At 44.1% G+C, this 21,440-nt stretch overlaps 1 protein-coding gene across 2 annotated transcripts in view; it reads right to left on the bottom strand.

The window, feature by feature from the left end:
• AFG1L (AFG1 like ATPase) overlaps nucleotides 1-21,440 on the bottom strand; it is a 208,213-nt gene that overhangs the window by 30,496 nt on the left and 156,277 nt on the right. For both annotated transcript variants that reach the window (XM_004701998.2, XM_045294475.1), the window contains exons 9-10: nucleotides 16,652-16,722; nucleotides 16,295-16,395 (exon numbers count right to left, since the gene is read on the bottom strand). In XM_004701998.2, coding sequence (XP_004702055.1) covers nucleotides 16,295-16,395; nucleotides 16,652-16,722 — 172 coding nt within the window. The remainder of the gene's footprint in view (nucleotides 1-16,294; nucleotides 16,396-16,651; nucleotides 16,723-21,440) is intronic.

Below are 21,440 nucleotides of genomic sequence, written 5' to 3'. Positions count from 1 at the left end.
TATTATTTTCATATCTTACACTATCCACTGTCTCCCTTCATAGGGTGCTAAATTTTAACCTAACTGCTTCTACAACAATCCACTTTGTAATGCACTCTGCAAGAAAGTAAGGCTAGAAAAACCCTCTTGCCCCTGGGCAAGGCTGAGCAAGGTATAGTGTGGTGGTCCTATGATTCGATTAGGTCCCACCTGCAAGTGCAGTGAGAGAGCTAATAATGCACAAGGCCAGGTGGGACCTGGGGAAACTGGTGCCTGGCTCTGAGTGAGCCCCCGTGATGATGACAGAAGAGGAAAGCGAGGCTCTGAGAGGCAGAAAGACACTTGCACCATCTCAAGGTGCCAGGCTAGACTGGAGAGTGGGTTGCTTGATCTCCACCAATGCCCTGGAGAGCGCAGATGAGAGTTCTCTCTGACCTGGGCCAGAGCTTGTGGACGACAGAAGGCAGAAGGCACATTGGGGCACTGGGCCAGGGCTACCCTCATGCAGAGCTGTCTCCAAGAATCCCTCTCGCACTCGAGCTCAAGCCTGGCCTGTTTCAATGAGCTCCTTGGTGCCAAAGGAAGTCTATCAGTATCAAAGTCATGAGTCAGTAGCTTGCAGTCTGATCCTGGGTGTTTTAGCGCCTGCTGCTCTGAGCCAGGAGAAGCCTCCAGCTTGGATTTGGCCCTTGCCAGCCTCTACCATGCTGGAGCACTTTCCTTGGATAAATCCATCTCTTTCCAGACCCACAAAGTGGGAGCAAAAGCAAGTTCAGGCTATCTGCTCCCATGAAGACTTACACCCTAAGGCAGAGGTTCTCAACCTTCCTAATGCTGCCACCCTTTCATACAGTACCTCATGTTGTGGTGACCCCCAACCATAAACTTACTTTTTTTGCCACTTCATAACTGTCATTTTGCTACTGTTATGAATCAGGCGACCCCTGTGAAAGGGGTCGAGACCCACAGGGTTGAGAACCACTGCTCTAAGAGTAGAGTGGCTATAAGTTGTAATTGACTTGCTAGCAGTGGGGTTGGGTTTATTTCAGGGTACATCTCTATGTATACTTATATGAGGGGGTACCCCTCCCCAAAAGCTCCGCTGGGTGGAGCTCTCATAGTATGCATTTTTCGTACTAGGGGGGCATCAAGAAACTCACTCTGAGTTGTTTGTTTTAGATCTTTTGATACTTGATCCCATCAACACCTCATGATCACAGAGGCTGGTGTGCTTCTCCCATGTGGGCTTATTTGCTTCCCTGCTAGATGGCCATTTGTTTAACTTCAAGCCTTGAAGACCCCAGGCCAAAGCCCATCTCTAGACAACTGGATATCCCCCACAAAAGGTTACAAGGAAGGGATGAGTCAACCAGGGTGCAGTACAGCACTGATGAAACACACATCATTCCTCTAGTACCTGAATGCTTCCTCCCCACCCACCCCCGCCCGCCGCCCCACTACCATGACCCAATTCTACCTTACAAATCTGACTGGAGTACACACATTGGTACCAATACGAGCTCTCCACACATGGAATTCAGGACAGATAGACCCCTCAGAAACAGTAGTGGGAGGTTCGATATCATGAGGGAAGGGGGATGGTGGGGTTGTGGGACGAAAGGGGGAAACCATCACAAGGTTGTTTATATAGTGTCTCCCCTGCACACCCTCTCCCCCGGGACGAATAACAGAAATGTGGGTGAAGGGAGACAGCCGGACAATACAAGATATGAAATAACAATAATAATATATAATTGATCAAGGATTCACGAGGGTGGGAGGGAGAGAAGGAGAAAAGAGAGGAGCTGATACCAAGGGCTCAAGTAGGAAGAAAATGCGTTGGAAATCTTGATGCAACCTATGTACAAGTGTGCTTGATACAGTTGAATGATGGATTGTTATAAGATTTGTAAGAGCTCCCCAATAAAATGATTAGTTAAAAAAAAAAGAAAGGCTATTTGCATCCTTGATCCATGGTCACAGGGGCTTCACCAGGGGATGAACTGTGTGGCGTTTGAAAGCAGATGCAACATTCAAGCTCACCACAATAGCCACAGGAAACAACATCTGCACTTAGTGGGCCAGTGGCATTCAAATGTGTTGTTCAAGGGTCAACTCTAGTTTGATTTTGTTGTTGTTGTTGTTGCTGTTTTAGCTTGGCCAGACTCAAACTCAAATTGTTTTTAGCTTTTACCTGTGCGTGCCTATGTAGTTCGCAGGTCAGTCAACAATCTGGGCAGAATTTAACGGAGGAGTTTGGAGCTGTTCTGTGGCTCCATCCTTTCCAAAATGTCTCTTTTTATTGTCCAGCTGCTGTGCTCACCCGGGAGCTCTGGTGGCCTGGGGTTTACACCTGCCAGTCGCTCTGCAGGAGAAACATGAGGCTTCCTGCTCCCGTAAAGAAATGCAGCCTCAGACACCCATGGGGCAGTTCTACTCTGGCTCCTGGCGCCGCTGTGAGTCAGAACTGACTTGATGGCAGTGGGTGTGATTTGGGATGGTCACCCAGAAGGTGCTCTGGTGGCGCTGTTGGGTAAACTCTAAACTGCTAACCTTGAAGTTGGTGGTTCAAACCCACCAGCTGCTCTGCAGGGTGAAGATGAGGCTACCTCTTCCCATAAAGACGTGCAGCCTCAGAAGCCCTGCAGAGGGTCATTACAAGCGGGAGATTTGGGTTTGGTTTCATGCGCATTGAGAACACTCTCCTCTGGCTCCTCATGTTGTCACCACCACCACAGACAGATGTCTGTGTTTTCTATGTCCCACGTGGGGCCAACTGGGAACTGCCTACAGGTGAGAAGAAACTGCATGCCAGGACTATCCTTTCTTGTTGGCTGCCCTCCACCTTTAATACCTTCCAAAACCCAAACCAAACTCACTGCCATCAAGTCGATGCCAACTCACAATGACACCATCGAGCAGGGTAAACCAGGAGTAGAAACCCTCTCTTTCTCCCATGGAGCAGCTGGTGGTTTCAAACTGCAGACCTTGCAGCTCACAGCGCAATGCATAACCACTATGCCACCAGGGCTCCTCTAATACCTTCCAGACCATTGCTTTTCCTAGTTTCTCCTGCATGTTCAGTTGTGATCTACCGGTGGCTTGGTCAAATAGAAGCTAACTCTCTCCCAAAACTTCAAACTCACTGCTATTGAGTCAATTCTGACTCTTAGTGACCTTATAGAACATGGCAGAACTGCCCCTGTGGGTTTCTGAGACTGTAACTCTTTATAGGAGTAGACGGTCTTGTCTTTCTCCCAAGGAGGGACTGGTGGTTTCGAACTGCCAACTTTGCAGTTAGCTGCTGAATGCATAACCACTATGTCTCCAGAGCTCCTCACTAAGTCTCCAGCTCTCTGTAATTTCCTATTTATGTGTCTTTCATAGCAACACAAACCTCTGAGCATGAAAAGATCACAAAGTTGGCTCTCATAGTCCCGTGTGCTTGGGGACAACCACACGCTCCCTCAAACTACCCCATCCCAAACTACCCGCATCTTCAACGATTGCGAGGCCCTCCAGGCTTCCAGGCCCAGCTTCACACTGGGTTCCCAAAGCACTCAGATCCTACTGCTCTTGCCTTACTCCTTGCAATCAGACTCGGATTCCAGTTACTTGCGCGCTCTCGTATTCCCTCTCCTAAATTCAGACTGTGGGAATGTGGAGACCCACTCGCTCCTCATGCTTCTCACCACGCAGTAGCCTCTAGCACTATGCAAGCTCTCCACTCACTACTCAATAAATATTTATTGGAAGATCAGCGAGAGAAGTGCCATCCAATATAAAAATGGCAGAACGCTGTCTACTGCCCACATAAGGTCATGGAAGCACACTGCGCTCTCTTTGGCCAAATGTCCTTCCTGAGAGAAAGCTCCTCCCCAAAGGAGAGGCTATTTGCTGATCCACTGGAATAGGCAGGTGGCAGTTCCAACTTCTGGAAGGTGGCGGTGCTGTTGAGTCAATTCCGACTCACAGTGACTCCGCGCGGCAGAGTCCAAGTGCCCCACAGGGTTTCCGGGGCAGTGATCTTTATGGGAGGTCTTTCACCTGCAGAGTGCCTGGTTTGCCTTGTGAACTGCGAGCAGCTGAGCAGGTAACTGCTGTGCCCCGGCTCCCTCCGCTGGAGTGCACTGCCAAGAGCACCGTGCCTCTGCTCGATACCTAAGATGCTTCTGTGGATCACAGTAAGAAGTCTATGCTTTTCTGCCTGCTTTGCATTGTGGTTCTGTCTGAGATTTTCTACCGTATTTCCCTCCAATGGGCATTCTGCTCCCATTAGGCAAATCCCTTCCTGAAACATGTTGTGCTTCGCGTCCCTAGCCTAACTCAGACTCACTTTTCAAGATCCATTTCCCCCTGTCATCTCCTATCCTTCTGAAGCCTTAGCCTCCTCACTTTTGACTCCTGGTGCACTCCTGCTAGGGGCAGTGGTGGTTCAGGGGTAGAACTCTGGTCTTCCAAGCGGGCGGTCAACGTGTGATTCTTGGCCAGAAGAGGCCTCTAGTGCAGCGTCACCATCTAGCTGTGGAGGCGTGAGCCGTGCTATGATGATGAGCAGATGTCAAGGTGCTTCCAGATGAAGAAGAAGGGCCTGGAGCTCTACTTCTGAAACCCCCCGCTGATGGGGCTGGCACCGGACCAGCCCGCACTGACTTGTTGTACATGAGTCACTAGTCAAAGACCACTAAAAAATACAACGGCACTGAGAACATGCGCTCCACTGTACTCAGCACAGCTCTTTAAAGGAGCTGAAAAGAACCACAGAAATTAGCTGCTTACGTTGTACTAGAGTGGAGGGATTCAAGGACTTGCGGAGGGCCGCTTGGCTACTTCATACGTGAGTGCGAATTGGAATTCCTATCTCCTGACTCATTTAGGTCTTTTCTACTCTGCTGCACTGTCTGCTATTTGTCTCATGCTACTTCCTTTACTCAACTGTAAACTCTGAAAGAAACCCCTTCATCCTAACATAGCGGCATAGAAACAAGAAGCACTTGAAAAATCATTACTGACCACTGAGAATCCATGTAACGTGCTTGGGGGACAAAAATCACACAGCATATATTCCTAATTAACAATATTAAGTGGTGTTTTACCATAAAGTTATGTGCAAACCTTAGAATCCCTTGATGTAACTCATTGCTATCCTTTTTTCTCAAATTCTTTCCAACGACTTTCTAACACCACATCATTTTTCAAAAAAAACTGCTTTAGGAAACAGAGCCAGGAAATTCTAATAATTTCTGAACTTATTTCTATAAAGGAGCTCTCCAAATATATTTAACAAGGTATGCCTTTTGAATATTCTATTGGCAATATACTAAGTAATTACTCATTTGAGTGAATCAATTTAATCTTGCGGGAAGGCTCTATAGAGTATATCAAATCACTTACTCTATTATAGGAAAGAGAGAGACATAAAATTACAGAATCAAAGAATTACCTAATTAAAAATATGTTCTGTTTAATATACCAAGACCCACATTAGAAGAGCCATCACTGTTTAAAAATCTATCTATTTTAAAATAAACTAAACCCATTTAAAAAAAAAACACATGGATGACCCCTGAGACGATGACCCTGCGATCATATTGTCTGAAATCTTGTGGACATCACAGGAGAGTTTGGCTTCACACGTGAAGAAAGTCTACCCTGAGCACTTGCTCTTTCAACAGCTATCTGTGTGGGATAAACCTGACCACAGCAACCGGAAAGCTTAGACAGAAACTTAGAGAAGAACCCCTCAGAACAGCTGAAAGGATGCAGTGCCTGCGACTCGCTGTGCACCTGTGCATGCAGAGATGACTGGGCCGGGCTACGTCCTGCAAAAAGAAATCGCTTAAAGGATGATCTGAAATTTGAAAAAAAACCAAACACTTTAAAAATGCTTACCAGCTCTATTAATTGGCTCGCCTAGATTTTCTTCTCAGCATTTTCCTTATCAGTCATTTCATTTTACAGGTCTTCTCTTTAGAAACCACTCCCAATTGCTATTCAGGGCTGTGACGCATTTATTACTAGACGTCAGGGAGATCATTTACTTGGCAATCACAAACAGAATCTATTCTTTAAAAGTCAATGGCCCCTTTCATTCTTTTCATGTCAATCCATATTTCTCCATCATTGTTTGCATGAGTAAACGACACCTTCCTTCCAAAGACTGAAGCCAATGCTAACGTTAGCTAGTCAGACATTCCTATGGTAAAACTGACCTTCAGAGAAGATGAGGGTCTGTGTGTATCACCCCATGTCTGAGCCTCAGAACACCTCGACTCCCGAGACAGAGACCATATAGAAGGTGTCTGACACTTCTTGGCACACCTGCTCTTCCCGAGTGACCCTTTTGAATCCCTGGGTACTTAACTCCCTATTATAGGAGCTGGACATCTTTTTACAGCAGTTAAGGTACCACATATTCACAAGGAACAAAAACAAGCTTTCTGCCTCTGAGAAGCTTTAGTCAATGGAGTGGGAGAAGTCCATGGCTTGCAGTTTAATTGCTGCAGCCGGATGCTGCTCTGGCTCTGGCTCAGACACTGACCTGGGGCAGACTGTGCAGTCCCACAGTTGGTTCTGTAATGGAAGGCGCACGGTGTGAAGAAGGAGAGGGGGCACACTGTTGATCCAGTGTTCCTTCGTTCCTCCTCATTCCTCGTTACTCTCCTCCTCATGGAAATAACACACGTATTCTAAGTCACCAGTTATCAAATTTTTAGCCCAGTCCCTCCCTCACAGGGGTTTTGAAAGTCTCCCCCTTCACCTTTAAAATAATAAAACCCCCAAAGCATAACAATAAGTTTTACCTAGAATACAGTAATTTCCTTGAAAGATACAGATGATATTAAGCAATTACTAAAAATGAATCTTGACTCCAACTTTACATAGAAGTCTATTTTTCTTTAAGCTGCACAATTTCAGGAAGGGAAAAAAGAAAGAAGGAAATGAAATCAGCCAAGAATTGACTTCTATACCTCTAACCTTTATAAAATCAAATTACAGTACTGGTCAACCATGAGATTTCATTCCAAGAGCCTTCTTTTTAATTCTGAGGACCCATGTGAGATGGACTAGGCCCAGGTGTGAATGCTGAAACCTTACACTTAACTGCATATGTCCTATATTACTTTTCATGCATTTAACTTCGCCACCACCCCACCCCAACCCCACCCCAGTTGGAATTGCAAAGCAACTGGAAGGCCAGCATATTGTATGAGGGAGGATTCAGTACTGGCTGAATACTTAGATTTAAGATTTTTTTTTTAAAACAACTTTTTGAGGAGTCTGCCAAGACTAAGACTGTCTCTTTAGTTTAAGAACTAACTGGGAATGTGAGCAGGGAAAGAGAGAGGAGAAGAGATTGACGGCTCATTTTTGGCATCACATTCATATCCCTTCCTGCAACGATCTGACCCATTCTCTCTTGCCCATCTCACTTCTGCCCTACCTGTCCCCTATGCTTGCACCAGGCGAGCTGCCTTCTTTGGACGTGGTATTGGATGAGGTCGGTATATACGGAAAACGAGCACACAGATCAACAATGGTTTTTGCTGCTGGGAAGGTAAAGGGCCAAGGAGAGTCTTGCGCTGCCTCAGCTCTGGTGATTAATGCCCTTCTTCCTTGATGCTAATCACCACTGTTGGCATCCAAACCCCATCAGCCTTGACTCTTGGCCAAACAGTAGAGATAAAAGCTATTCATCCTTTTATATTCACTGAGAGGGTACCGAGCACAGGACATAAATCACAAGTGGTTCCAAACCAGTGGCTTCATTTGGAATACATGAAACCAAATAAAGCAAGAAGCAGAGGGAAAGCAGGGAAACATCTCTTAACAACTCTTCAAGAGATTCAATTCAGGGCAGTTTTAAGTCTAAAACTGTCTACACTGATAGGCTGTCACGAAGATTAATAGGCAGCCAAAGGCCAGGCATGGCTAGGGGACCTGCCTTCCTTGAGCACCAAAGAAAAAGAACCAAAGAAAAAGCTAATGAACAAAAAGTTGACAGCAAACAATGTGGACACCATGCATATGCATCAGCTGATACATTTTCCTGCCATACGTTTTGCAAACACACCTGGCCACCTATCATTATTTTTTAAGATGCAAATAACAAACTGCTCTTGCACATAGTTACTTGTGATCACAGTTATCAGTTGAGGAAACAATTTTCTGCAGGTGTAAAAATTACATTTCTCAATAAGAAAAATTCAGGTATGCTCAGTTTACTCATTAAGCCTTTAGAATTCAGTTTTGGCTTGCTTCCTTTGAATATGATTCTTCCCTTTTTTGGTCCATAGAAGTTTAACCCTAAAGCAAGTGGTTCTCACACGTTTTGGTTTCACGCCCCTGTTGTTGTTTTCAAGGAGGCCTGGGTGGCACAGTGGGTTAAGCGTGGGGTTGCTACCTGAAAGATCAGTGGTTCAAACCCACCAGCCATGCCCCAGGAGAAAGATGAAGCTGCCTGCTTCCTTAACGATTTAGAGCCTCAGAAATTCTATGGGGGCAGTTCTACTCTGGCTTACCGACAGTCACTATGAGCTGGAATGGACTCAGTGGCGGTACGTTGGCTGTTAAGTGAAATCAAGTCAGTCAGGCTCACAAGGACAAGATACTGTCTGGTCCTGCACGAAACTCTAACTGCTGCCGTGTTTGAGCCTGTTGCCATGTTCTAGCTCCTGTGTCCATCCATCTCCTCCAGAAACTTCCTTTTTCTCACTGACCCTTGACTTTACCAAGCTTGATGTCCTTCTGCAGAGGATGATCCGTCTTGATAACATATCCAAAGCATGTGAGACAGAGCCCACCATCCCGCTTCTAAGGAATATCCTGATTGTACTTCTTCTAAGACAGGTGTGTCTATGGTAGTCTATGGTATGTCCAATAGTCATTGCAACTACCAGCATTCACACATCAGTTCTTCTCCAGCCTTCTTTTTTTGTCTGGTTTTAACCGCCTGTGAAGTGATTGAAAATACCATGGCTTGGCCCAGGGAGATGTGAGTCCTCCAAATGACACCTTGGCTCCTTCACCTCTGACATAAATCAGTTGGGAGATTTACCATCGCAATACATTGTTTTATTCCTTGACTGCTGCTTCCAAGGACATTGATCGTTGATCCATGTAAAATGAACTCCTTGACCACTTCCATCAATCTTTTCTCTTGTTACGATGAGGTTGTCTGTTGGCCCCGTTGCGAGCGTTTGGGTTTTATGTTGAGGTATAATCCATAGAGAAGGTTTATTTAGTCTGTCATCTTTGTCAGTAAAAACTTCAAATCCTCTTCACATTTAGCAAGTAAGGTTGTATCATCTGCAACCACAGGTTGTTGATGAACCTTCTTCAATTCTGATGTATATTCTTCTTCATATCATCTAGTTTCTCAGATAATTTGCTCAACATGTAGGTTGAATAAATATGATGAAATGATACAACCATGATGCACACGTTCCCGATTTTAAAGCATGCAGTGTCTCCTTGTTTGGTTCAAACAAGCGCTTCTTGATCTCTGTACAGGTATGTTCCTCAGGGGCACAATGAAGTGCTCTGGAAGTTCCACTCTTCACCATGTTACCAATAGCTTGTTATGATCTACACAGCCAAATGCCTTTGCATAATCAATAAAACACAGGTAAACATTTTCTGGTATTCTCTGCTTTCAGCCAAGATCGATCTGACATCAGCAATGCTATCCCTCATTATACATCCTCTTCCGAATCTGGCCTAACTTTCTAGCAGTTCCCCGTTGATGTATTGTTGCAACTAATTTTGAGTCGTCTTCTGGAGAGTTTTACAAGTACATTCTATTAAGGGATATCATTCGATGATATCCACATTCCATTGGATGGCCTTTCTTTTGATCCTTATTTGCGTTCCTTCTAAAGGACTTCGTTCAATACCACAGGTCTTGAGCATATACCCCATTCTAAAATAGATGAATATTGACCACTTTCTTTTGGTACAATGATTTTGTATATTTTTTCCATCATCTTTTGATGGCCTCCTGCATTAGTCAATATTTTGCCCATTGAATCCTTCAGTATTTCAATTCAAGCTTGATTTTTTTTCCAGTTCTTTCAGCTTGAGAAAATGTAGGAGTATTGGTTACTAACTGTAACAAATCTGTCACACTAATATAAGATGTTAACAATAAGGGAAACTAGATATGATGAACTATCTATTATTTATCTGTATTGTCAATAAATCTAAAAGTATTCTAAAAAATAAAATCTATTTAAATTGTTTTAACTTGACAAAAGGTCATTTTAAAATATTAATGGCAATGTGCTATCTAAAAGTATGTTGCTATACTTTTTGAATTCTGTTATATTAAAATCTATTTGGTCTTTCTAATACTCTAGATAAATTCCATGTATGATTTTGTAAAAGCATGCTTTGGTTATTAGAAAATACTGGTTCAATGCATTATGCAGATCTTCTGAATGTTGACACATTTAGTTATATCAAAACATCCTAATTGCTAATATCACCATTGATCTCATCAGAAAAAAAAGAACTATTGGGAAGCTTATGAGGATGGAATAGGTTACCCCAAATTTGAATTCTCACTTCTAATTCTCTCTATTCAAATTTTATCACTGGCCACAAAACCCGTCAGTTGTGTTCCTTGAAATGACAGTTTAAATTTCTTCATTTTTAAAGAACACATCTGCCAAACATTTAGAGGCCATGTCTGCCAGGTTAGAATAACCATAATCTGTCTGACCCTCTCTCTTTTCTTTTTTTGAGGTAAAAAGGCGCACCAAGGAAAAAGTGGCTAGTGCAGCTTGCAACTCAAACAACTGCACAAGTGCTTCCTTCAAGACAGCTAACACCTTCTGTAGACGGCTTTCACTTCTTTATGCTTCCTGTGTTTACTGCTTGTCATCACAATGGATATGAAGGGGAAGTCCTCTCAAGGGCCAAGATATAATGAAATTCATCATTTTTACTGCTTCCTCAAGGCCATTCTTAAGTGGCAGTTGTGTTGCCTTTAAAAAGTTTTCTTGTTGGAGTGCAATACCTTCGGTGTCCCTCCTTTGATTCAGGCTAAGGCACCCACAGTTTTACCTATTATGGCTCTTTCATTCAGTACTTCAAAGCTCGTCACAATTATGGGCTCCTGTGGGTGGGCAGTAGAGAGGGAGGAAGTGCTTTGGCTTAGAGTGTATTCAATATCTGCTCAAGGTGGTGGGATAAACTGGAAAGGACAGCAAGAACGGTTGTACAACTTGAAGGATATAATCAATGTCACTGAATTACACATGTAGAAATTGTTCAACTTCTTTCCTTTCTTGTGTATATTTTGCCCTAATTTTTAAAAACAACTCACAACAACGAAGGTGAATAATATTCTCTTGTTGTGCAGAGTTTTGACTTAACGGACACATGAAGAAATTCAAGGATCCCTCAGGGTCTCCAAGTCATTCTATGAAAACTACTGACAGAAATAACCATATCTTTTACTTCTCCACCACCCTCCAATGGAGCCAGGACACTTTTATCAAAATAAAGAAAGGAAAAATGAAAGCTCATGTCATATCTGCATAAAATGAGTCTTCATCATATTCCTTTAGCTAAGGCCAGATTTGGAGGGATGACCAGAAGGGCTAGCTACCCAAAGCTGCTCTCCAGTACCTGCCCCACAGCTCGCTAAGACTGCTTCCTAGCCCTTCTCCCGTCATGGAGACATAACGATAACACTTTTTATTAAAGGTAAAAGGTTGAGGCTGTGTAAGGTTTGAGGCCCATGGCCGGAAGGTGCAGACCCTGCACCGCTTTCAGGAAGACGGAGGGGTCTGTGTCTACACTCATTCCTGGGGGTATGCCAAAGCACAGGAGTTGGACAGTCCTGTGCTAAGGTTCTGAGCACAGAGTGAGGCTCTCCAGACTCAATGGTGTCTGGTACCTAGCCAGCCTCATGTTCCATAAAGGGCTCAAATTATAACTCTTATGTGGGAATTCCCAGAGCTTCTGATTGCGCCTCAAGGTCAATCTACAGTCTTAACTGGACCAAGAGGTAACATCATGAGAAGCAGAGAAAAAAACAGAAATTTTCAAGGATTTCATCTTTCTTGGATCCACAATCAATGCTTATTATTGAAGCAGCATTCAAGAGATAAAACAATGCATTGGGTAAATCTGTGTTGAAAAGCAATACATTACTTTGAAGATAGCTCCTATATGTTCTCTGTCTTGGGACCCAAGCTATGGTATTTTCAATCACCACATATGCACACGATACTTAGGCATTAAATAAGGAAGACCGAAGAAGAATGCACGCATTTGAATTATGGTGCTGGTGAAGAATATTGAAAGTACCATGGACTGCCAAAAAAACAAAAAACAAATCTGTCTCAGAAGAAGTACATTCTGAATGCTCCTTCCAGGCTTGGGTGGTGGTGAGACTTCATCTCATGCTCTTTGGACATGTCATCAGGAGATACCAGTCCCGGGAGAAGAACATCATGCCTACTCGGTAGAGCAGAGAGAAGAAGAGGAAGACCCCCAACAAGATGGATCGACACAGTGGCTGTAACAAACTCAAACATAAGAAAATTGGGAAGATGGTGAGAACCAAACAGTATTGCATACATTTCATGTTGTAATAGGCACTGTTGTACACGTGGTCGGCAGTTCAAAACCACCAGCAGCTCCGCAGGAGAAAGACTAGGCTTTCTACTCCCATGAACCGTTACAGTCTCGGAGACCCACAGGGGGTGGCCATGAGTCAGCACTGACTCCATGGCAGCGGGTTTGGTTGTACACAGGGAAGCCGGGTACACCTCACAGCAATGACAGCCTGGCTGTAGATTTGATCTTCAGATACAGAGTACTGGTTGAGAAGACAGAATCGGACACCCAGAATACCAACGAGTTCAAGCTCTGGCTCCACAATTAGTAACTGTGTGACCCTGGGACAGGCACAAGGTAACTCTGTGCCTCAATGTCCCCGTGACATCAAAGGAATAATAGCAATGCTGTGAAAAACATTAAATGAGTTAGCACTGACAAAGTACTTCGAATGAGGCCCCGTACATGACAAAGTGAGCTACTTTTATTACACAGGTGATACAGGGTCTCCTAAGGTGACACCGTCAGTTACATGTTGGACTGCTAACTGCAAGGTTTGCAGTTCAAACCCACCAGCCACTCCAAGGGAGAGAGGGGAGGCTTCTCTCCCTGGGAGAAGTTACAGCATCAGAGACCCTGTGCAGCATTGCTGAGTCTGGATCGACTTGATGTTTGTTTGTTCTAGGGCCACCTAACTGCTTCTCTGAGCAAGACAGTGTTCAATTGTAGATTTACAAGTAAACAGACTTCTGGAACTACCAAGAGGCTGATGTTAGCAGAGGAAATGTGATGGGAGCTAGAGTGGGGGTGGTGGGCAGAAGGGGAGACTAGAGGGTGCTTGCAAAGAAAGGGATGTCACAAAAAGTTTCTTTAGTTTTACTTACGGCAAACACTGATGGCTTCCAATCAAAAGCCCCTGTTACCTTATGAGCATTAGTTACACACTGGGCTGCTAACCAGAAGGTCAGCAGTTCAAAGCCACCAGCTGCTCTACAGAAGAAAGATGAGGCTTTCTACTTCCATGAAGATTGACCATCTCAGAAGCCCAAGAGGGCAGTTCTACCCCGTCGTGTAGGGTCGCTGGAGTGGGAGTCAATTCTACAGCACCGAGTTGCCTTTTAGGACACTGGGGGAGTTCTCTCTGATGTATCTATAAACTTAGAAAAATGAATTTGGGAGAGGGGAGGAAGGGCCATGGCTCAAAAATAATAGGCACAGACTTTGACCTCATCCACGCCCTGCCGGAGGTGCTTCCCAGAGGCACCGGCATGGATGGTGTTGGGTGCATCTCAGGCTTCAAGAGCTTGCCAGAGCAGGAGGCCAGGCCGTCCACTAGGAGAACCGGCCTAACACTGTATTTACTCCTGCCCCTCAGGTCAAAGGTGTTTTGTTCTTTAACTGAAGAACATCTGGCAGCTGCTTAGCCTCGCACCTAAGATCACTGTCACCAAGTAAGAGCTTTAGACGCTATCTGAAGTGGGAGATTTCAAGGTCCCTCTTCACGTAAGTATTCAACACCTGAGATGTCAGCAAAGCCACCCTAATGAGATGACCTGACTGCTTAAAACGCGTGATCTTTCCTCCAACTCCCCTTACCGATCACCCACCCATCAGGGCAATGTCCGTTAGCAGCCATTGCCCGCGTTTGATGGCTCAGGCATCTCACAATGACACTGTAGAAACATGGTAAACCCATAGGCTATAACCTATCCCCAAACCTGTTTGGCCTGCTGCTTCCTTTTCTGGAATATATATATACATGTACATACTTAGTAGCCCCCTGGCCATGAAAACTTGTGTATTATGGTCTATAAACTCGAGTAAGTGTCAAACTCAAACTCACAACCTTTGACTTGATTCCCACCCACAGTGACCCTGTGGATTTCTGAAACGAAATCTTTAAATAAGTAGAAAGCCTCCTCGTTCTCCCAGAGTGGCTGGGGCTTTTGGACGGCTGGCCTGCGGGCTAACAACCGAAGGGAAAAACGCTCTCCCACTCAGACGGCGCTGGATCCAGAGGAGGTACCTGCTTTTGCAGCCCTCCCGGACCCTGCCAGTGCCCCTCAAGGGAAATGCTCTAGTGCGCTGACAGATGAGGAATTGCAGACCATAACTTGAAAAAAGCAATGACTCCATTAAAAATTATTTTTGAGGTGATTGAACATCAAAAGACAAAGAAGTGAAGGATGCCATATTTTATTATCCTACGAGTTTATCAAGGAAATTATGCCAAAAAACAAATCACTGATCTGGTCAATATTTATTCTAAGAATTCAGTTGGAAAGAGGGAACCGATTATAAGGATCTATATGTGACCTCCTCCCTGGGGGACGGACAACAGAAAAGGGGGTGAAGGGAGACATTGGACAGGGCAAGATATGACAAAATAGTAATTTATAAATTATCAAGGGCTCATGAGGGAGGGGTGACTGGGGAAGAAGGGGAAAAATGAGGACCTAATGCCAGGGGCTTAAGTGGAGAGGAAATATTTTGAGAATGACGAGGGCAATGAATATACAAATGCGCTTTACACAATTGATGTATGTATGGATTGTGATAAGAGTTGTATGAGCCCCTAATAAAATGATAAAAAAAGAAAAATATTAAATGCTACTTGACAAAATAATAAATTGTTACTTAAGGGGAAAAAAAGCACAATAAAGGAAACTTTACAGAGCCCAAATAAATTAAATTAAAAAAAGAACTCAGTTCATCCTTGCCTTTATAATCTGCATTTTGGTCAAACCAGGTAAAAAGACTTGCTTTTATAAATGTTCATTACATTTTCAACCTTCTCCCTGACCCCCTCACACTAGAAGTATTGGTTTCCCACTCACGACCTTTTCCCAGTCTAAGTTTCCCCCAATAGCATGCTGAAAATAGGAAAAGGCTCAGTATCTGCTCCAAGAGAAAGTCTTGGCCTCCGCACATTCAAACCCTGCCCATCTCCATTCTCCTTCCCCAAATGGGCCCCTTCTGTGCGGGGGCAGCCGCTTCAGCTTTGGGGTCCACGAGAGTTTTCTCAAGTTCATTTCCTAGACAAAGTGATTTGCAAACAGCTGGACAGGAGCTTTTAAAAAAAAACCTTGTCTGGAGTTTCTATCTTTTATGGGGCAGAATTCATATCTATAAAGAATCTGCAGTCCAAGTCTTTCTCAATTACAAGTCTGTATTGACATTTGCTTCTTGTCTGCATGCGGTATTTAACATATAATATAGGCATCGCCATTAAATGAAACTCATTGTCTTTGACTGTGGGTCCAAGAGGTCAGCTAGTGCGGCAGTAGCAAATAGGTAGAAGGAAGGAGGCCCAGCAGCTCCACCGGTTTCCTTCCTTGGGTCCTGGTAGCCGCACGTCCCCCTGCCTGTCCCGCATACTGAGCCGTGAGGCCGCATCGACTCGTTGGCAGAGACTGGTTTTTCTGCAAGTGGTTTTTCCCCCCAATTCCTGTCTGCATGACTTCTGCACCGTCTCCCTAAGCCTGATTGTTCTGCTGCTTCCAGCAACAGTCGACAGTGCCCTGGTTGTCACTCTGCCTTGGAGCCCCTCGGAGTGTGATTTTGGGTCCGTATCTGTAAAAACCACCAGGCGGACACAAACGAGTATTTTCCCTTTAATGAGACTTTCTGAGCCGTGGTATGCCTCTGTGGACAGTGCTTTAAACTCGGAAGCGGGCCTGAGAGGAGAAGGAGGGGTGTTTTAACACGTGAAAAGGCCAACGAGTCTGACGGGCGGGATACTCACTCTCTCGCACAGCTCTTCAAACGCGCAGTCGGCAATGGTTCCGCAGGCTTTATGCAGCCGCAGCTCTCTGCCTTGTACTTTCAGAATCCTTGGTCTAGTTACTATGGGAACATGAACAAAGACTCAATCTTGTCTGGATAATTACTATAAAATTCATCTCTTACAGATAGGAAATGCATAGCTTGATGAATAATAGCACATGATTCAACACATAAATTAGACAAAATGCTGATACAATGACTGCCACTTGAGTGTGGCGTCAACCCATACACAGCAATGGAACTTATTAATTGGTCAGTGGAGATTGAGCATTGTGTTCTAAATGTATTCTCTTTCAAGAGAAATTAACTTACGTACAATCATTTTGTTTCTGAGCCAGCTCATCAAACAACTTATCCATGACAGCCTCCACATCAGCTTCACTTGTGCTACAGTGAAAAGAATAATAGAATATGAAATTAATAACACTTGAAGCCAACATCAAACAGCTGCCTGAGCCTGCTTAGCTTTTTGCCCATGAAAAAGAGAGCCAGTGAGAGGGAGAGAGAGCAAGAGCAAGCGAGAGAGAACAGGATGTTGTGCTCTAAATACAAACATTAGATTTAGAATACACTTAAAAGCAGAGAATATTAACTCTCAGGTAGATGAGTCTGCCTTATTTGCATACACTGAAAGACTTCTGTGCTTCTAGCTGTTTCCAGTAATGAGACGATCCAGGCAGAGTAAATCCATTAATACCATGTGTACACAATGAGAAGAAAGACTTCTGGCTCTCTCTTGCATGCAAAACAAGAGCAAATAGACAAGGCAGTCAAGCACCCAGCAAAGTATCCTTTGAAATCTCTGCTGAGAGGCTACATGGGAAACTAAATATTGAAGCTGCTGTGAAAAAAAAAAAAATCCAGTCAAGTCACTGACTGGGAGGATCACGCATGCAGAGTTAAATTACAAGCTTCAAAATACCAACTTCATTTGCGCCTCAGGAACTTCATCAGCTTCTGGTGGATGGACAATTACAGATCACAGTTTCTCTCCCAAGTGGGCTTGTGGGAAATTCAAGAGAGTGCGCTCCTTCTGCGGTGCCTACCATCACAGGCAGAATCTTTTGTATTCTAATTAGAAACCACCATCTGGTTTAGGGAGCCACATATAGAAATGTGATGATGCTGTGGCCCTTTTCCCTCGCACTTGTTTTTTTTCCCAAAAAGAGCGGGTGGATAAATTAGCGCAGTCAATAAAGTAAAATAACTGGCAGATGAGATAAAGGCTGCTAAGGGAAGAATCTCAAGTGGAAATGTAAGTTTACTTTAACTCTACGTCCAAACTTTTACAAGATGACCTGCCAATATGCTTAATTTTGACGCGCAAATCATTCTTTTCTAGGTGTGGAAGCAATTAGACTACGTTCTGGACATCCATCTTAATAAACTTATTGAAGATTAATATGGCAGATTGCTTTTCTTCAGATTAAGTTTAAATTAAACCAAAATTAATTTCTCCCTTGAGATAATTATCTGTGGAAGCCCTAGTGGGGTAGGAGGTTATGTGTTGGGCTACTAACGACAAGGTTAACAGTTCAAAACCACCAGCTGCTCCACATGAGATGAGGGTTTCTACGTCCATTAAGGGTTACAATCTCAGGAACCCACAGGGGCAATTCTCCCTTGTGCTGCAGGGTTGTTATGAGTCAGAATTGTCTGGATGGCAATGTGTTTGGGTTTGGTAGTCATTTAACACGCGAACACTCAATTCTTCGTATGCTCTAGGTTAAATACCTTTAAAATGCAATTGAAACGCACAGTGGTGAAACATTTGGAAATGTCACATTCCAAGCCCATGCTACACTTCAAAGTATCTAAAAAAACCAGCTTCATTTAAAGGTAATCATTTGCAAAGGCTACCTTGACCTGGAAAAGACTATATGGTTTATACAAACCTTGTATCATATTTGAGTTAAGAGCAGTATTAAGCTTATGAAAGAACACTGCAGACTGAATGATTAAGGCATAAGCAATGAAGCCAAGATGGGCTGACACAGGGGCAGCAGCAGTGGGCTTCCACAGGGGAACAATCGTGAGGAGGGCACAGGGCTGGGCAGTGTTGCATTCTGCTGCGCATGGGGTTCAACTTCATGGCAATGAACAACAACAATGAAGGCAAAGGACTTCAAAACAGGCCCCAACCCCCCTTTTTCTCTCTAAGGCAGCGGTTCTCAACCTGTGGGTCACAACCCCTTTGGAGGTTGAACAACCTTTTCACAGGGGTTGCCCGATTCATAACAGTAGCAAAATGACAGTTATGAAGTAGCAATGAAAATAATGTTATGAGGAACTGTATGAAAGGGTCACGGCATGAGGAAGGTTGAGAACCACTGACTAAGGTGTAGTCACATAGTCAGTGTAGATATCATAGCCATGCCGAGTCCATGTATGTTTAAATGACTTTGCTAACATCATTCTTGAGAATTTAGTTACAAAAGTGCCCACCATGGAATGGCAGCTGACATGAGGACAACTGTTGGAGAAGTGAGCTGCTTTTTAAGGGGTGTAGAGAGGAGAAGGCCAGGCAAAGCAACAGAATATCAGCTGGCTTTGGGAAGCCAACCTTCCCTCAGCATCAGCGTGCTACCCAGTACAGAGGGAGATATTAACTTGTAGAGGTAACTAAGACAAAGACAGTTTCCAGAAGCTTCTGGTGACTACAGAATTGCTTACAAATGTCCTCAGTGATGATTTCCTATACTCTATACTCTGCTATACCGTGTGCTGTTGTCAGCACAATAGAAGGAAATACTGCCTTGTCCTGCATCACCCTCTCAAGTGGTCTGATGCTTGAGCCATTGTTGCAGCCACAAGGCCAATCCATCTCCCTGAGGGCCTCCCTCTTTTTCGCTGCCCCTCTACCTTACCAAACATGATGTCCCTTCCTTTCCAGGATTGGTCTCTCCTGACAACCTGTCCAAAGTATGTAAGAGGAAGTCTTGCCATCCTTGCCTCGATGGAGCACTCTGGTCTTGCTTTTCTTCCAAAACAGATTGGTTTGTCCTTTTAGCAGTCCATGTACTTTCAATATTCCTCTCCAGCCCCACAACTCAAATGTGTCCTCAGTCAAATTTCTGATTCTATGTTGCTTTTGGTGTTGAGTGCCATCAAGTCGGTGCCAACTCAGCAACTCTATGTACCCCAGAATGAAACACTGCCTGGTTCTGTGTCAGATAATGTAGGGACCGGCTCTTCTCTTACAAATCAAAGGGGTTCGAGAGGGTACAATCGGCAGGAGAAAACTTGCGGTATAGACACTCCAGGGCCCAGAGCTTTATTAGAGGAAGGCTTAATCACTTTCCCTGCATGCAGCCCACAACACTTGATAGGTTTACACAGGAGAACAATGTACAATTCCTTAAGAGTATACACTTTAGCCAAGTTACTCATAGACAGGAGGGGAAGATGAGCCTGGGAACATGAAGTAACTGATCAGTTTTGTGCGTGGCTGCTTTCTGCAGCCCCTGGCAAGGAACAAGGGGCAAAGCGTCCGTTTATCTCAGGCAGAGAGACAGGGCAGCCATTGCTTCATCAGCTCCCAGGGCTGAGCCATCAGCTCTCTCCCACAGGCCACGAACCGTGGAAGGTGGTGGTCCCGTCCTGCTTGCCTAAGGAGTAACAGCTTTTCCCACCGCCTGGACTAGCCTCACAAGCGCTGCTCTGTTTCTGCCCATTGTTGCAGCCATTGTGACGGGCAATTTGTCAAGGACCTTCCTTTTTTTTGTTTTGCTGCCCCTCTACCAAATAGGATGTCCTTTTCCAGAGACGTGTCTCTCCTATAATGTCTCCAAAGTACATGCGACCAAGTCTCTCTGTCCTCCCTTCTGAGCATTCTGGCGATATTCTGGCCAGACAGGTTTGTTTGTTCTTCGGGCAGACCATTGTAGTTTGACTATTCTTCACCAGCACCATAATTCAATGCACTGAACCTTCTTCAGCATTTCTTATTTAATGCCCACCTTTCGCATGTATACGAGGTGAATGTAAATACTCTTCTGTTTCCACTAAAACAAAAGTCATTATCCCACTGTAATACAGATAGGCAAATTAGGTATGTAACATGGGCTGCCTCTACAGCTAAATGTTCACAGCTGGGAGTCAGATATGAATCACTAAATATGTAATTTATACTTAATGCAAGTCTCATATTTAGATAACTTTAAAATAAATCTTACTGTGTAAATAAAATAATTGATTTCCAAAAAAAAAAGAAAATACCTTGGCTTGGGTAAGGCCCACCTTAGTCCTCAAAGTGACATCCATGCTCTTCAACATTTTAAAGAGGTCTTGTGCAGTAGACTGACCCACTACCATGCGTCATTTGATCTCCTGACTGCTGTTTCCATGAGCACTGATTGCACATACAAGCAAGGTTAAATCTTTGACATTGTCAATCCTTTCCCTGGTTATCATGATGTTACCGATCGGTCCAGTTGTGAGGATTCTGGATTTGTTTTACATTTAGTTATAATCTATATTGAAGGCTTTCATTCTTGATCTTCATCAGAAAATGCTTCAAGTTCATCTGGCTTTCATCCAGTTAGGTTGTATCACCTGCATATCACAGGTTGTTAATAAGCCTTCCTCCAATCCTGATGCTGCATTTTCTTCATTTGGTCCAACTTCTCAGATGATTTGCTTAGCACACAAATTGAATACGTATGGTGACAGAGTACTACCCTGTGCATGCCTTTCCGGATTTAAAATTATACATATTCCCTGGTTCTGTTTGAACCTGCCTTTTGAGTCATGTCCAGGTTCCACACGAGCACAAGGAACTGTTCTGGAATTCCTGTTCTTCTCAGTGCTATCCATCGAGAACCCTGAAAGAAGAGAGAGGACTCATCCTGAGTGAGATGAGTGAGATAGGCAGTATCCTAGTAGACTGGGAAAGCACGGAGTTGGGAGATGTTACACTGAGCTGCAATGAATGGAGCAAGCTAGTTCTCAGAGAACACTGCCCAGAGAACACTCAAAAAATGTTGGCACTACCAGATTTGTCAGAAAATAAACGTGAGAGGGAAATAGATCTATGAACCTATATTTACAGGTTTAGTATTAAGGTAGCAGAAGGACATTGGGCCTCCACTCAAGTACTCCCTCAA

Source organism: Echinops telfairi, unplaced genomic scaffold (genome assembly GCF_000313985.2).
Source record: "Echinops telfairi isolate 266 unplaced genomic scaffold, ASM31398v2 ScPeMD7_3533;HRSCAF=4204_0, whole genome shotgun sequence".
NCBI lineage: Eukaryota > Metazoa > Chordata > Mammalia > Afrosoricida > Tenrecidae > Echinops > Echinops telfairi.
The sequence above is the reverse complement of the archived record's forward strand: the minus strand, read 5'-3'. Positions and strand labels throughout refer to the sequence as shown.